The 18,161-nt window shown below is 39.0% G+C and overlaps 1 protein-coding gene across 1 annotated transcript in view; it reads left to right on the top strand.

Annotated features, from left to right (window-relative positions):
• The window catches only part of mcm9 (minichromosome maintenance 9 homologous recombination repair factor), a 71,950-nt gene that overhangs the window by 18,124 nt on the left and 35,665 nt on the right, over positions 1-18,161 (top strand). The window contains exons 3-6 of the mRNA XM_042390235.1: positions 2,257-2,422; positions 3,999-4,105; positions 5,469-5,675; positions 5,760-5,841. Of these exons, the coding sequence (XP_042246169.1) occupies positions 2,257-2,422; positions 3,999-4,105; positions 5,469-5,675; positions 5,760-5,841 (562 nt within the window). The remainder of the gene's footprint in view (positions 1-2,256; positions 2,423-3,998; positions 4,106-5,468; positions 5,676-5,759; positions 5,842-18,161) is intronic.

Here is an 18,161-nt window from a genome sequence, read left to right as displayed (position 1 = left end):
GGGAAATGAGAGCACTGGTTGCAGAAGCGGTCTCTCTTGGATCTGGTAATGGTGTTCGGTTGAACACAGGTGAAGTCTCGTCTTGTCCAGCGAGGGGAGAGTCTTCCAGGCAGTGGGGGGAAAAAACATGTGAACGGGTTACCTCCTTTAGTGAAACTGGCTCACAGAGGGACAGAACATCCCCTCAGCTCAGTTCAAAATGGAGTGCATGTTTCTCTGTGTGCCTTCAGTTTTTAAAGGGGCGGTGATGTCACGGCTGTGTCATCACGACACTCCTCTGTGCAGGAGTGTCTCTACCAATGAGAGACTGTTGAGACCGTTTCCTGTTTAGCACCTAGGCGCGAACTTGCAAAGCATTATTGGAAATGGAGTTTGTGAGCAGCATTTTGGCGCTGTTCCTTCATTTCAGGGGAACAAAGGAAGGAGGCGGCCTCATGGCTAGGCCTCAGAGTCTACATGTAGGCCTTTCTTTGTGCGACCCCATGGTTGAGGCCCAACAACGCAAACATATTACTACCGCCCTATTCCTTAACAGAGCTATGCTACCGAGAGTTTCCTAGGCAACAACACATACATTGACTCACTTATTTGAACAGTGCTGCACAGAGGCTCCCAAATGCTATTGATTTCTGAATGAATGGATATTTGGTGTTATTTTTGGCATTAATTTTTTTTTGTTTTTTTTGTTTTTTTGTTGTGAAAACAACAGGGGTGTTTTGAATACACCCATGTTTTCACAGATAATTTATTAGTCCGTCCCTCCTGCCGCAGGAAATAATGGATTAATCCTGGAAGGCTATTGATGTAGCACATTTCTCTTTATGAAAGTAACACGGCGATTATTCGACCAATGAGAATTTGGTTGGACGAGAGCATATCAACCAACTACTAGACCAGTCGACTACATGCCTAATGTAAAGGATGCCAACTCACGGTGGGAGCAGAAAGGTTTGCAGTTGATTTAAAAAAAAAATAAATAAATAAATTCCAGATCAGGAGAACAGTACTGTAAAATCACTGTCATGTTGTTACACCCTTTGTTTTGCTGGAGAGTTCTGTGTTGCAGTTCGCTCTGAAAGGAAGCTGTAGCCCAGAGTCCTGTATCGATCCACACAGCCATGTCTCCATGAAGCACAAAATGGAAGATGAAGAAAAGTCAAATTTTTTCCCCACCGGCAACTGAAGTTCTTCCAGTTTGTTGCACATCAATCGTATGTTGGAGAGAAATATTCCCTGGAGCAGTGTGAAAAGTCAGTGAGTCACACGAGCACCCTGGCACAATTTCCTCTCCACCTGCGTTTCACTACCTGGCTGAAGGTGAGGGCACCTTTGACCAGAATGCCCAGTAATTCCTCAGATGAGGCGAGAAAAGTGGGTTATTTCCCTGAAGTTCTCTGGTGTAAGAATTCTGGGTACCGAGGCAAAACACTGAATTTACAAACAAAACAAAATAAAACAAAACAATGTGCACCAACACACTGAGGCAGCCCTCTGTGGCGACAACTTGATGATGTTATCTCGGTTAATGAGAGTTATGAAGGATTTTTAATTGAATCACATAACTTCATAATTCTGTCTCATGTAGTATGTTTATGAGCAGTGCATCATTTTCGTGAGAATACACCTAATTGTGTCATCACAAGAGGTGAGACTTGCGCATGTACAGAGTTGCACTCGCTTATGTTGAAATGCTACAAGCACAAGAGGACAGAGACTATACTATCCAAAGATATTAAAGTAAAAAGATTTACAGGAGTTTTTCAGTCATCAACTATGCTTTTTTATTTGCACTTCATGGATGTAGCTGCAACCTGAAGTGTATTTTTATGCTTCAAGTCTTCCTCCTTCCTGCCCAGTACACAGTCACCCGTGATTGTGTACTGGGTTGAGTGCTGCCAGAACTGGGTGACCTACACAGCAGTACTGTGCTTGAACACATCCTCTGTGACACTGTCAGGGGACTGAAGCTGGTGCTGCTGGGCTGCTAATGTGCTGCTCTAACCACGCAGCCTGTGTAGACACAGTGTGAGCATTTCTGGAAGTTGTCCCTCGGTCCCTTCTCCTACGTATGCCTAGACAGGTGTATCTAGTAATGTGGCTACTAAGTGAGTGTGTGTGTGTATGTGTGTGTATGTGTATGTGTGTGTATGTGTATGTGTATGTTTGTGTGTATTTTGTAGGACAGTATGTCATTTTTACTAAATTTAATCTATGTTTGCACTAATGTCATGGTATCTGTACTACTTGTTGCCACAGGTTGGGGACTATTTCAACGCCTATCCTGACGATGTCCTGGCTATATTTGACCAAGTGTTACACAAAACAGCCATGGAATTATCTGAGATTGCTTCTCCCAAGCACTATGGAGGACAAAGAACAAAAGAGCAGAGAATGAGACTCACTCTTCATGCCCGCGTTACAGGTGAGACATCTATGATGGGGAATGACAGTCAGATGTTACCAGATGTTGCTCAAATCCTGCACTGTGTATTAGTTTTTGGTTTTAGAAATATATTCCTCTGCAGTATACTTTGTTTTAATGAATAAAGCATCATCTGTTAAAACAGGGTGTTTCCCTTAAAAAATGGGGTCGCCCCGGCAGCTCTCTAGATTGATGCTTTAAGTTGTTATATTGACCAGCATCAGATACAGACAGGTTCTTGAAACTAGTACATAGCTGGTACTTACTGTAAAAGGAGTTTAGAGTAAAATCCCTCATAGTCCAGGTGATATCTGCCAAATTTGAAGTGATATGTTCACTTTTTCATAAAAGCATGAAACTTGGCACACTTGTACAGTTTGGGGCCCTGAACGTTTTCAGAAATGGAGCCATCGCAAAAATGCCTCATGGTGGCCATGGCAACCAATTTACTTTCCGCCATAACCTAATTATGTATATTGCATCATATCTCCTGAACCAAACATGATAACACAGAAAAAGTGATGTCTACCCCTATGTTTTGATGGCCAAGGTTTACAATGATACCATAATCAACATCATAAACTGTTCAGGTTAATAGTTAATGGTGAATTCATTAATGCTGTGAGAAGGAAATCACAGTATCAGAATACCTAGGCTAGACTTTATAATATCGTGTCTGTTGCATGCATGTTGTGTAAAGTTTTAAAAGCTTTAATGTCCAATATATGACAATTTGAACATCAATATAGCAGCAAACAAGTATTTGCTATGTAAAGATACAGTGGAGTGATGGCATCCTGAGCAGAGAATGAAGTCACACTCCCTCCGTATGTGTTGTTATCCAAGCTTCTATTTTCTTTGTTCTGATAGCTGGTCCAGTCGGCAAGTGCATGTTAGTGCATGTGAGTGCATGTGAGTGTGCATGTTAGTGTTAGTTTGAAGAAGTTTTCCAGGTTCCCATCATGGATCTGACAGGCAATGCTTCCCCCTTGTGGACATTAATATAATAACCCAGAGAGTTATTGTAAATTAAAGATTACATGAATTATACTTGAAATGTCATTCTGCATCTTCCCAGATACTGCAATTTCATTATAATCCTTTTCACAACATTACTGAATTCACCATTAACTATTCACCAGAACAGTTACTGATGTTGTATATGGTATTATTGTAATCCTTGACCATCAAAACATGGGGGTAGACATCACGTTTTCTGTGTTATCATGTTTGGTTCTGGTGATATAGTGCAAAATACATAATTAGGTTATTGTGGAGAGCAAAATGGCCGCCACAAAGTGTTTTTGAGATGGCTATATTTCTGAAAACGTTCAGGGCCCAAAACTGTACAAGTGTGCCAAGTTTCATGCTTTTATGATAAAGTGAACATAATTTTCACATATGACCTGGACTATTAAGGCTTATGTTTTTGTCTCCCTGTGACTGATATGATATGTTTCCTCTCTTGGTTGCATGTTTTTGGAGATTGCATAGTTTTGTGTTTGCAGCTTGCTTATTTGCCTGTTGAATTTCCTTGACTTTTCTGTTGTTTATTGACTCTCAATTGTGTGTCCAGGTCTGCCAGTATGTCCAGAGCTCACCAGAGACACTATTCCACGATCCAGAGATGTAGGACACTTCCTGTCTGTCACTGGTACTGTCATACGCACCAGTGTTGCCAAGGTAACAGCATGGCACAATTTATTTAGTTTTCAACAATTTGCTTTTTTAAGTAAACTTAATGAAACTGCTGTTTTTTATTACATGTGCAGAACAAGTTGGTAACTCTTTATCATTAGTGGTTATAATTCATGTATAATCCATTAGTTAATGAGGAGACAGTGAGCAACAGTGATATTTACAACAGGGAAGTCATTATATAAACTCAATAATATCTCACTGGAAAAAAATCTAACATGTCAATAAAATAAATCTTCCTGTCCGCTATCAGTCATTCATCCTGTCCTCTGTCCTCCTCCCTCTGCCGCAGATGTGGATTCACTGCTTGCAGGTACCGCTGGTAGAGGGAGAAGGGGCTGCCATCTTAGCCTGTAGCTAAGTTCAGAAGAATGAGACTAGTTTAAAGATACGTGGCAAACTAATATGAACAGGCTACATACAGACAACTTTCATTTTAGCTTGTTTGCAACAATTTCCTTTTAGCCTAACCAGCGTGCTGTAATTGTGTAAAACATACCTGGTGGATGGGAGACTGCGGGCAAAGCAGTTGAAAATGGTTTATAAATGCATTTAAAACTACTGAAGATATATCATTACCAATGTTATACTTTGTTATCAAACTTTGTTTGAAATTAAGTGTTAATACACCAGTAATGGCTGCTTCATAAGGAGTTATAGTTGTTAACACATTAATAAAAAATAAAATGTCCTTAAATATGTCTACCACTACGCTGCTGTGTTTTATAGTGATTTAAACATTTAATAATGTTTATTTACAGCTTATGAATTCTAAATAGAAAAAAAGTTGAAATGATCTTGATTAATAGGTCAGACAATGTAACCATACTATAATACTAAAACACACCGGAATAGAACATAAGTCAACGCTTAGACAGTAAAGGACAGTGCTCTTGATACCAGAATTCATTTTTGTTGACTAAATATTCTTTCTTTGTGTTCTGTTTGTTTGTTGTTGTTTTTGCATTTTTTTCTTTTGGTCACATAGTAGAGCCTGATACAGGCCTTAATATATGTTTGAATCATGTTTTGAGCTTTTTGCTTTTGAGTAGGAAGAAAATATTAAATTTGTGAATTATCTGTGAATTTGAGCATGAATTTAAAATTTGAATAAAGATTTTAGTTTTTCTGGCTTAGCAAGAGGTTGCTCCTTCCAGTCCTCAATGTGAGAACAATAATCTTTTGTAATTCAAATGACTCACTTAAAATGGAAAATGAAAATGATCTGTCTGCTGTAGCTCTTTCACTGAACAATTGGAGCTTAATGTCTAGTTATATGTGAATGTCATCCTCTCTTCATTTTTTTGGTTTGAGTTGCAAGAATCAGTGCCTTCTCCACCTCTCATAGGTCCTGGAGCACAAGCGTGATTACATTTGCGCAAAGTGTCGCCATGTTTTCAAGGTGAAGGCCGATTTTGACCAGTTCTATACCTTTGTCCCACCGATGGCCTGTCCTAATCCTGATGGCTGTAACTCAACCAAGTTTAGCCATCTGTCTGGAGGATCTGAGCCTGCTGCCTGCAGGGACTACCAGGAGATCAAGATACAAGAGCAAGTAGGGCAATCACACATGTGATCCTCACATTTTCTAATTACTAAACAATTAATTTTTGAATTAAAATCACTCCCCAACCCACAGGTGCAGAGGCTGTCAGTGGGCAGTATTCCTCGTTCTATGGTGGTGGTTTTGGAGGATGACCTGGTTGATAGTTGTAAATCTGGTAAGAATTGTAAATAGCAAGGTTTGACACTGGGTAACACTTCATTTTACGGGTCCACAAATTTCATGGTAATTGGGTGGTAATTAGTAAGTAGGTAGGACACACAGAGTAGTAGTAAGGACACACAGAGAAGCAGAACAGCAACAACAACAACAATAGATACATGACTAGCAGCAACAAACAGCAACAACAGCAGGAACTTTTGTGGATTATAGCAGCTTAATTTGCAACTAGTTTCTGTCTAATTTCTACTGAGTGGACCCCTAAATTGAAGTCCAATGTTGCAGCTTAATTTCCGAGTAATTTCTGCTTAACTTCTGCAGGCCAGTAAATTGAAGTATGATTTACATTTACATTTACATTTTCACCCATTTCTGTATAATTTCAGCAGATCAGTCCAACCTTGTAAGAAATTTCCTAAATATCCTTTTTTTAAAAAAATTGAGCCACCATAAATTGCTAGTTATCAACAAATACAACTTCATAATCAAAAATCAAGTTACAAATTGCCCATTTTAAAAGTCCTTGCTTGCTTATCGAGGCCTGATAATAATGTCTTCACACCACTCAACAAATGTCACTTTTATATTTTGAGACAATACATTAACAAAGAAATTCATTTCTGATATGAAAACACAGCATTTGTGTTGTGCTACTTTTACATCTTATACATCTTAACACTCTGATGTCTTTAAAAAGGCATCCAACCACTCCATCATGTTTTTTGGCCAACTGGTGGTTCCACTTGATGAATCTGAGGTTCATCTTATGAGCTGTGGCCGTTCGGTTCCCCCTGAAGCAGTACAGAACACCAGGCTCTCTCAATATGTTGTGTATGAGACCCTGTCTGTGGATACACAAAGTGTCGCCTATGGTTGACATGATAATGGATGGAACCATCTTGTGACAGTCTTTGATAAGCTCTCCAACAATCTGTGATAAAAACAAGACTAATAAAAACAAACTACTGAAAATTAAACTGAAGCTAAACCAAATTTGATATGAAATTCAAAAATAGTATAGAAATTAAAGCTGCAAGCAGCGTTGAATGGGCCCTCGCGCCTCTGCGCATGTCGGGCCACGACGCAATCGAAGGGCTTCTGTCACGGGTATGTAGATGTCTTCAGACCCGGGCTGTTTTCAGACAATGCAAGAAAGAGTTAAACATCACTTCCTTTGTCCGCTATTATTCCTGCTGCTGGGGCTGCTTCGCTGAAATTTCGTAGGGGGCGCTATTCAGCCAGTGTGCATCACTGATGGAATATTGTCATGTAGACGTGTTCAGGCCGGACTCTTATCAAACATGTAAAGTTTGATGCAGACTGGAGCATGTACAATAAAGTTATAGCAACTTCCTCTGTCATGGCGAAGCATCAAATCTCAACAGTGCGAGGATGAGAATTTTCTGCAGGGTGAGACATGTCTGCCTTGCTCACACCTGTGGCATCAAAATTATGCAAGTTTTAGGCCCATTCACTTGAATTTCAATTAGTAAACTGAAAACTCTTGATGAGTGTGTGTGTAAAACCAAATAATTTCCTAATTTTGATCAAGTTTATTTTTAGAAAAGTAAAGACTTGTGTGCTGTCAGGTGTGTAGAGACAATAAGTAACTGCAGCTGGACACAGAAAAATACTCATATATTTGAAGGGAGAGTGTGAGTGAACCGCTAGGTGCTTGGGCCCTAATAAAGGAAAAACTGCAGTACAGAGCTACAAATTTTAGTTTTGATTTTATTTTTCCGCAGCACTTTATCACTTAACGGTCACTCTCACTCCATTTTTTCCCTTCCCCTCATAGGTCAACCCCACCACTGAATTATACATATAAGACTCATAATTATTGTAAAATAAATGATAATAACACCAAACTTCATACAAAATTTGTATATAATGTGCTGTATGTATATAGATCTTTCTGCTGTATCCTTCAAAAAAGACCTCCATTCAACCGTGACACCCATCCCCCCACTTTCTTCCCTCCCTTTCCCTCTCAGCTAGAGAGAAGGATTTCAGAGTACTCCTCTTGTGAAATATCCTCATAAATCCCATGACTATGGCCAAATCTTACATTAAAAATCTGTCTTATAGTTTAGATGTCAGACGCCTCAGTTTGGCACAAAGTCCATGCCCAGGGATTGCCTCCCTATTGGTTTAATAACTTCTGTTCAGCACAGTGTGATAAGTCATGTATTAAAGTTTGAAGCCGATACCATTAACGCCCTGGGAGGAGGTAGCGTTTCTTGGGGGTCCAAAATTGGCGCAAAGTCGTACTTTGATGGGTGTATTGTGGACTTCCTGTTGGATTTAGGTGTCAGCGTATGATTTGTAAGTCTTGTTGAGACAAATAATTGAGTTTTGGTTCGATCTCTCTATGACATTCCTACGGGCCATGGCCACCATTTTAGATACATAGGTGGCGCTATCTAGCACATTTTGACACTTTGGGGGTTAATTTTTACATTTTATCAAATTTTTCACCAGACCTGATGTGTGTGCCAAATTTGGTGAGTTTTTGAGCATGTTTAGGGGGTCAAATTTAGGGTTGAAGTAAATGGTAAATGGACTGTACTTGTATAGCGCCTTTCTAGTCTTCCGACCACTCAAAGCACTTTTACACTACAAATCACATTCACCCATTCACACATTCATACGCTGAATGGGTACAGGGGCTACCATGCAAGGTCCGAACCTGCCCATCAGTGTATTCACACACATTCATACACTGATGGCACGGCCATCAGGAGCAATTTGGGGTTACGTATCTTGCCCAAGGACACATCGGCATTGTGGACTGGAGGAGTGAATCGAACCGCCGATCTTTCGATTAGTGGACGACCTGCTCTACCTCCTGAGCCACAGCAGAAGTGGCGGAATAATAAAGAAAGAAAGAAACAAACAAACAAACAAAACGGATACATGAGGGTCTTCGCCCCTTTGGGGCTCAGGCCCTAATAACAGGCTAATTCAAAAGAGAAAAATATAATACCTCTACAAGGAGAAAAGACCTCTAGGCCACACAAAACACACACGACCGCTGACTTAGGAAAAATAATAGAAAATATATTTAGGGCCCGAGCCCCAAAGGGGCGAAGACCCTCTTGTATCTGTTCTGTATCTGTTCGTTCTTTCTTTCTTTCTTTCTTTCTTTATTATCTCGCCACTTCAGACCTAAATTTGACCCCCTAAACATGTTCAAAAACTCACCAAACTTGGCACGCACATCAGGTCTGGTGAAAAATTTGATAAAATGTAATAATTTACCCCCAAAGTGCCAAAATGTGCTCTATAGCGCCACCTATGTAGCTAATATGGCTGCCACAGCCCGTAGGAATGTCGTAGAGAGATTGAGCCAAAACTCAATTAGTTGTCTCATAAAGACCTACAAATCATACACTGACACCCCTGACCTAAATCCAACAGGAAGTCCGTAATATGCCCATCAAAGTACGACTTTGAGCCAATTTTGGACCCACAAGAAATGCTATCTCCTCCTAGGGCATTAATGGTATCGGCTTCAAAGTTTAATACATGACTTATCACACTGTGCTGAACAAAAGTTATTAAAAACTTTGTAATAACTCGAACGGTTTAGATTTTATAAGCCCCGAAAGTTGGAGTGCCACATTGCACCTTACGATGTAAACCAATGGGGAGGCAATCTCTGGGCATGGACTTTGTGCCCAACTGAGGTGTCTGATGTCTAAATTATAAGTCAGACCACTTTCAAACCTGTATCAATGGATTCGCGATGAAACTTCCTACTAAAATGTGATTTTTAATGTAAGATTTGGCCATAGTCATGGGATTTATGAAGATATTTCCACTAGAAGACTGTGCTGAAATCCTGCTCTCAATCTGACAGGGAGAAGGAGGGAAGAAAGGTGGGGGATGGGTGTGACAGTTGGATGTAACTCAGTTTTATAGGATATAGCAGAAAGGTCTATATACTTACAGCACATTATATACAAACTTTGTATGAAGTTTGGGGTCATTATCATGTATTTTACAATAATTGTAGGTCTTATATGTATAATCAGTAGTGGGGATGACCTATGAGGGGACGGGAAAAATTGAGTGAGGGTGACTGTTAAGTGATAAAGTGCAGTAGAAAAATAAAATCATAACTAAATTTTGTAGCTCTGTACTGCAGTTTTACCTTTATAAAGGCCCGAGCACCTAGCGGTTCGCTCACACTCTCCCTTCAAATATATGAGTATTTTTCTGTGTCCAGCTGCAGTTACTTATTGTCTCTACACACCTGACAGTACACATGTCAATCAAAATTTGACCAGGCAATGTGGGTTAAAAGTAGGGATGCACGATATTATCGGCACGTCATCGGTATCGATCGATAAAAGCTCTAAAATGAAATATTGGCATCGGCGAGTTCTGCCGATTATGAGAGGCCGATATGTCACCTTCCCCTCCGCCGCCTGACTGTGCCTCCCTTAATGGACTGTGTTACCCTGACGGTCCTGGTGTTTCCTCTGCAGGCTCCACTTCACAGAGCTGCCCATCAGACCCGCTGCTTCTTCCCACTAACCTGAATAACAAACCGGTGCTCGGTGCTCCGGCTGGATCCACATGGAGATCCGAGGCTAACAATACGTGGGAGGCTAGCTGGCTGTGCTTCCCTCCGGTCATGCTGCGGCTAACGCTATGCTAACCTCCCAGCTAACGTTAGCCCTGACTCTCCAGGTGGATCCAACTGGAGCACCGAATCCCGGTTAGTTATTCAGGTTAAAGTGGGAAGAAGCAGCGGGTCTGTTGGGCAGCTGAGTGAACTGGAGCCTGCATAAGAAACACCGGGACCGTCAGCATGAAACAGTCCACAGAGGAGCTGATGTGTTCAGCTGCACAGAAATGAAAGACTTCGGCTGCCACGTTGTACCACTCTGTTTGGGGGAAAAAAAAAAATCTTCTTTTGGTTTATACTGGCGGTTGGCAACCAGCGTATTAGGTGCATTACCGCCACCTTCTGGTCCGTAGTGTGGACTAGAGATTAATCCTGTCTGTCTAATAAACTCAAAGAAAACTCTACTGCTCCACCAATTTAGCAGGTTCATTAAAGTTTTAATGCTGAGCCATGAACTCCAGTCTTCCTAAGTTCTTCCCTCATATATTGTCTTTCTTGATCATAGTATAGCCTATGCTTGCATGCATGATAGTCTCCTCAGCCAGCTGGAAAAAATATGTGCATATATCGGTATCGGCATCAGCAGTCGGCCACAATGAGTTGGAAATATCAGCATATCGGATATTGGCAAAAAATCCAATATTGTGCATCCCTAGTTAAAGTTCTTTACTTTTCTAAAAATAGAATTTGTTTTACACACAAACTCATTAAGACTTTTCAATTTAATAATTGAAATTCAAGTGAATGGGCCCAAAACTTGCATGATTTTGATGACACAGATGTGAGCAAGACAGACATGTTTCACCCTGCAGAAAATTCTCATCCTCACACTGTTTAGATGTGATGTTTCGCCATGGACGTTGCTATAACTTTATTGTAAATGCTCCAGTCTGCACTAAACTTTACATGTTACACTTTCACGGCCTGAACATGTGTACATGACTTGTATTTTATCAGTGATGCAAACGGGCTGAATAGCACCCCCTACGAAATTTCAGTGAAGCAGCCCCAGCAGCAGGAAAAATAGTGGACAAAGGAAGTGATGTTTATCTCCTTCTTGCACTGTCTGAAAACAGCCCGGGTCTGAAGACATCTACATGCCTGTAACAGAAGCCCTTTGACTGCACCATGCCCCGACGTGCGCAAGGGTGTTAAGGCCAGTCCAACGCTGCTTGCAGCTTTAATTATAAAGGTATTCTTTTTCATTTTCCTGCTTCTTTTTATACATTCAAAGCATCTCTTTAGAAAAAACAAAATTTCTTTGTTTGATGCAAATCTTCAACTCAATTATACCACAAGAAAATAAAATTAAAAACAAATGAATGTACAAACAAAATTGCAGTAAATTAGAAATTAAGAAGTATTCAACTCTCAGTGCTTGATACACAAATTAAATGTATCCTCTGTTGGACCAAAATGCTCTTATTATCAATTATCAGTTCTTGACAGTCTTTGTTTTCCCTTAAGTTATCTTAAGGTTATTAGTCTTATTTGGTCTTGGGTTCCTTCACTTCCAATGTTCCTTTAACGTTGTTTGTCAACTTTGAGTTACTTTATGACATCAGTTGTGGTCAGTTTTTAAGTCTGTCTTTGGCCCAAGAAGAACAAAATAACCTGAGATCTCAGGAAAAATTAAAATAAAATAGAATGCTCCTTAGTTAGGTTCCCATTGATTTGGTTCCTATTGCCCCCTTGGAACGGTGCAACATCCACATGTCAGCATCCTGCCAAGATGAAGGTATCCACAAGCAGCGATGACGATCTGTATAGCAGACGAAGCAGCTCCACTCACAGATAGAATCGTCCCTCAAAAAAACACAAAATGGCCCAAACACAAGTGTTGCAGAGCAGTTATCACACAGTCTGAATTTCCTTGTTTTATCAAATTAGAATTATAAGAATTAAATCTGTACACACACAGAATTAAACCCTTACAATGACTAAAATAAACATGGTAACAGTTTCCATGATGCCCATGTCTATAATGCATCATAAATATACTTATATGTTATAATCTGCCTATAGCACTGTATAATTATACTTATATGCACTCATAAATACTCATAATGCTTTATAACAATGATCATAACACATTAATATAGCATTATGTAATGACTTATAAAAGTATTATATCTATCATTTTATAATGCATTATCAGTGCTTTTCGCTCATCAGGCAACGAGAACCCCCGCCAGGCCAAAAGAATATTTTTTTAATGCCAAAAATAACGCCAAACATCCATTCATTCAGAAATCAATAGTGTTTGGGAGCCTCTGTGCAGCGCTGTTCCAAAACGTGAATTAACCTCTGTGTTGTTGCCTGGGAAATTCTTGGTAGCGTAGCTCCTTTTAAGGAATACTACGGCACTTACTTACCATGAAATTCTGAAATTAATTGGATTTATTTATTTATTGAATGGGACAGTGTGCATTAAAGATGCACTGCAACAGAGTTAGCTTGAAGCTAATTTGCATCTGTAGTCCCTGACAAAAAACATACAACAGCACAACAACAAACAGTAAAAAGCAAAAAAAAAAAACAAATAAACAAAAAAAACCCCACACAGAACACACCATACAAAATACACACAGCACATGGAGGATCTAATAGAACTTACTGAGCGCGCGTACACAAAGTCACATAGTGGAGGGGGGGCCAAACCATTTTCAAGGTAAATTTTGGGGTAATTTCAACAAAATTTCAAATAACTTACTTGCCTATTATATCTACTTACCATGAAAGTTGAGACAAATTTTGAGGTAATTTTGGGGTAATTTCAAATAACTTACTTGCTAATTACCACCTAATTACCTTGAAATTTGTGGAAGTGTTACCGCAAATGTGTGTGGTGTGAGTTGTGAAACTCAATCTGTGTGTGCATAATCAGATTAGATATGTGAGTGTATAAAATAATCTGTAAATGTGTATTGAAATGTGTGAATGTGTATAGAAATCTGCAAATGTGTATTCATATTTGCAAGTGTATCAAGATTTGTGAATGTGTAGACAGATCTGTAAATGCAACACAGATTTGTGAATGTGTAGACGAATTTGTAAAATTTGCATTAGACTGTGCATTACACGTGTAAAAGAATCTAAATATGTATTCAGAAAACACGTGCAAATGGCCTTTTATGTATGATTGAAAAGTATTTAGTTCTAAGAGCTGGAAGCACAGACAAGTCATCAGTCACAACTCAGGTACGCCTCTCAATAGACTGTTTTTACAAACTGCTAGCACAAGCTAATGTTAGCTCACAATGGAGCAGTATTATCACAATATTTCCCCTGAAAGAATGTCAACTGTAAGTAAACACTAAAAAAACCAAAAACCTAAATAAATATTCCGTTAGTGGCTAACATTATTACAATGAATGTGTGCAATCTCATCTATATTTTATTGCTGGGGTTTGCTAGCGTTACTGTCTAGCTTGTTTCTGTAAACAACCACAACATGATTGTCTGCGGTCATCTGATCACTGCAGTGAACAGATTTGTTGATCTGCTACTCTGAGAGCCACTAGTATCTAACCCAGCAGGTAAGAATGTTGTTCTGACACAGAATATCCCAGAAAAGGCAGTTAGAAATTTTGCAGCAGTGATGACCTGTTGACAAGAAATCTTCACAATGTTTGTCTACAAGTTAATATAATTATATATTAATATAAGTTAATATAGAATATAACCATCAATATTGATTGACAGACATTTTTTAATATAATAAATTTGATATATATTTTATACTTACTATACACATTACAAGACCTGATCATTCCATTGTATGATTTCAAGCTCAGCCAGTCAGGTCAGTCAGTTTGTTCTGCTGTCACCACTCACACTCAGTGTAACATAAGAAATTGATTTTAACACTGCCTCATTAATTTCTTGCGACTTTTGATACAGTATTAAAACTTTTATAGCAGTAAGAACTTTTAAAACCATTCTGCCAAGTGATATTGTATAGTAATTCTACAAGATGGCTGATGTCAGACCAACAATAATCATCTTAGCTTACTGGAAATGTATTATGCAGCTTACTCACAGTGTTGTAGTGGAACAAAATGTTAATTAAAGCTGCAAGCAGCAATGAACAGGCCCTCGCGCACATTGTAGGGAGCTGCAGCCATGGCATCGCTACTAGAGGTTAGTTGACAGCTCTTAATTTTCAAGATTATCGGACACTGTGTGAATGGTTAAATATTATTTCCTGTGTGCAGTACGTGGCACTGGAGATGGCATATATTGGAAGTTGTTTATGAATTTGATAAACTGTGTGTCATTTAGGCTTCACTTCCTGTTGCCTGAAGGCAATATTATATGAGTGAAATATTAATGCAGCAATACATTTACCAGAGGGCAACTGACATGGATATACATTTTCATGAATATTGTACATTGCATGTAGGAGATAACTACTGCTTCCTGTGTCCACTATGTGGCGCTAGAGAACACCCACCAATAGGGCTATCACAAGATCAGATTTTCACAACATAATTATCATGGCCAAAAGAGCGATAACGATATTATCGCGATACCTATAGAAAACTTGAAAAAAAAATGCTATCAGTCAAATCATCTTTAACTTTGTTTATTGTGTTTTGCCTCTTTTCTGGCAAATTAATTGCACTCAAAATATGAGTGTAGGGAGGTGGAGAGAGAATCGGTAACCATAACTGTGCAAAGTTTGAAAGAAGTTTGAACACATTGAAGTATAAGGTTTTTATTTCCGCCTGACAATTTTTTTGTGAACAGATGCCTGTAGATGACCTATAGCTGTGACTTATTAGCTGGAAAACACAATGGGACCACAGCATGGAGCCTTACCTAGTCCAAGTTCAAATTTAATAACAATACCACAGAAAATTAACATTTAACACATGTTTTTCTAAGGGTATGTCTAGGTATCTTCCAAAAAAAGTCCATTTAAAGACACCAAATAACCCCTGCTTCAGAGTAATGAAGCATAAACACATTATAGTGCTTTGTTCCCTGTCGAAACTATACTTTGTGCATATAAAAGAGTCAAAATAAGTGCTATGGTGGAAAAGCAGCTCATATATAAAGTAAATCACAACAAACTATTTATATTTACATAATTTCCATGTTGTGGCTTTATAAAAAGCAATAAAGCAGCATATGGTCATTTTTGGAATTTTGATGGCTATTTGAAGCGTCAGTCATCAGAAGAATCTGTTCCAATTGGCTTGATCTTTACACGAAAGAAGAGGGACAGGCACCTCCTTCAACACGGACTCTTGTTGGCTATTGTAGGCTGTGGACAGGACATGGAAGCTCCCGTTGGGTCAGGTGAGGTGTCAATCGAAAGGTCAGGTTGCAGCTGCCATTTTGATACCAAGATGTGGCTAATGTTTACATGCTAACGTGAGTTATGATGGAGAATACATTGGAAGATTAAGACATCTGGCTGGCTAATTTGAAATGATGCAACAGTCGTTAGTTGATATTTATTCATGTAAAAATGTGTTTTGGAGTAAGTATTTTACTGGTTTGGATCAACTGGACCTTTGCCAATGTAACAGGACCGTTTTTGTCGGAGTTGTATCAGTCAGTGGAGTAATATGAGGGAGTAATATGAGGCTTCATAGGTGAGTAGCATGAATCTTGTAAATGTTTGTTTGTTGATGGTCTGACAAGCGTTGATTGTACCTGCTGTTGTGATTGTATCTTGAAATGGTTTGCATCAATGTGTCGCGTAAGTACCCCGTTAAAGACAAGAGTTGTATATATAGCATACTTGTGTACTTAACAGTGTGACAGGCCTTGGGAATGTTAAGGGGTTTCAAGAGGTCTTAAATTATTTATCATATTTATTATCATATGTGTACGTACATGATAGCAATATTTAATGTTTTGAATATCACGGTAATCGTCAATACCGCTGTATCACGACACCCCTACCCACTAGTTATTCGTCACGTTGCTGTATATCATCGGTAGACCACACCATGTAAATTTCATGTAAATCGATTGATGTCTGTCACAAAAGGCTGACTTCCTGTCGTCAGTAGGTGTCGCTATGACTATGACTCAATATTGACATGTAAATATGTTCAGGCCTGGGCTCTTAAAGCATGAGATATTTTGGGGCAGATAGGACTTTGAATTGAAAAGTGGAGTTACAACTGTTTCATGTTTTGGGCAGAACTGACTGAGCTCAAAAGCTTCACAATTTAGCATTTGCAGAGGTCTTTAGATGTTACCTACCAAATTTGAAGTCGCTTGTGTTAGTTCTCTAGGGGGAGTTTGTTTGAATTTGAATTTGAATTTATTAATAGGATAGCCCCTTGAGATGTAGCATCTCATTTTCAAGGGGGTCCTAAGAACACAAAATACAGAATATAACATACTTACAACAACAACGTTACATAACAAACATAGACTACAAATACACAGATACAGATAGCTCTCTCACCATCTCCCAACCACACTCCCACCCTCAGCAGTTATACAAGAAGCTAGATACAAGACATGAGAAATGACCTGTAAAAACAGATCAGTTTCATCATTACCGAGAGCACTTGAAACAATTCATCTTCTAATTGCAAATTCACACAAATTAAAAGCATGAACAGGTTGTTTTAAGATGACAAAATAAAAAAGTCCTGAAGCAGCAAAAATAGTTAATAGATCTAAGAGAAAGAGGAAGATTATTCCAGTTGGCTGGAGCTTTGTACTGAAAAGACCTGCGTCCAACTTCTTTAAAAATTCTGGGGACAGAAAAGAAGGGATATTGCATATGTCTGAGTGAATAAGAAGATCTATATGGAACCAAAAACTGTTTCAAATAGGAAGGACAATTAAAGTAAACACATATAAAGATGAACTGAACCCAGTGAAACCTCAAAATAAATCTACACAGAGAGTTATACAATACATTCAGGGGTCTAAGATAAGTATCAGAGGTGTTCAGATAGACAATGTCAGCATAATCAATTATAGGTAAAATTAACTGAGAGATTAGAGTTAGATGTTAATTAGCTGTGAATGGCTTCACTATGCGAAAAAATTACACAGTAAATTCAAATGGCTGACTTTCTGTTGGACTTAGGGTATGGCTCCAAGAGGCTTTTTTTAAAGTCTGGAGTTACATCTGACTGGGAAATTTTGTTCATCTATGTCAAATTTAAAGGTGGGGGCTTTGACTTTGAAGTTTTCAAGGGGGTGCCCTTGAGCCACTTTGCCACACACAAGTCCAAGACCCATATCAGATATCAAGTTTTGCCACTTCTGATGCATATGCAAAGATTTTTGAGTTTTCGAATAGCCCTAGCACCTCTAAAATTCTAAAAGTAATTAGGGGGCGTTATAGAGCCGATATGCCAGGCCCAAGTCTAATTGTGATATCAAATTGAAATATTCACTAGTTTGAAAAAGAAATTATTTTCTGTGCAGATTTTGGTTTGAGAGTGTTTAATTGAAATTGTAGCATGCCTGTAGCAAGTATTTAGTCTGCTGTTGTTGATAAAATCATCAAAGAAGCAGCAGATTGATGTCGTGCCAGAAACAGACGTGGTTCTTAGAAGTCTGTTTTCAGTGCAACGTCTCGGACCAAATGTCAGCCAAAATGCAAAAGCTGGATATTGTGCTGCTTCATTTTATTGAAGCTCCCACCTATTTGTGCCCCCCCCCCCATCTGTGCACCATGCGCTCTGCGCTGGTCA

Source organism: Thunnus maccoyii, chromosome 17, assembly GCF_910596095.1.
Source record: "Thunnus maccoyii chromosome 17, fThuMac1.1, whole genome shotgun sequence".
NCBI classification, from domain to species: domain Eukaryota; kingdom Metazoa; phylum Chordata; class Actinopteri; order Scombriformes; family Scombridae; genus Thunnus; species Thunnus maccoyii.
Note: the sequence above shows the minus strand (reverse complement) of the source record. Positions and strands in the feature narration are given on the sequence as shown.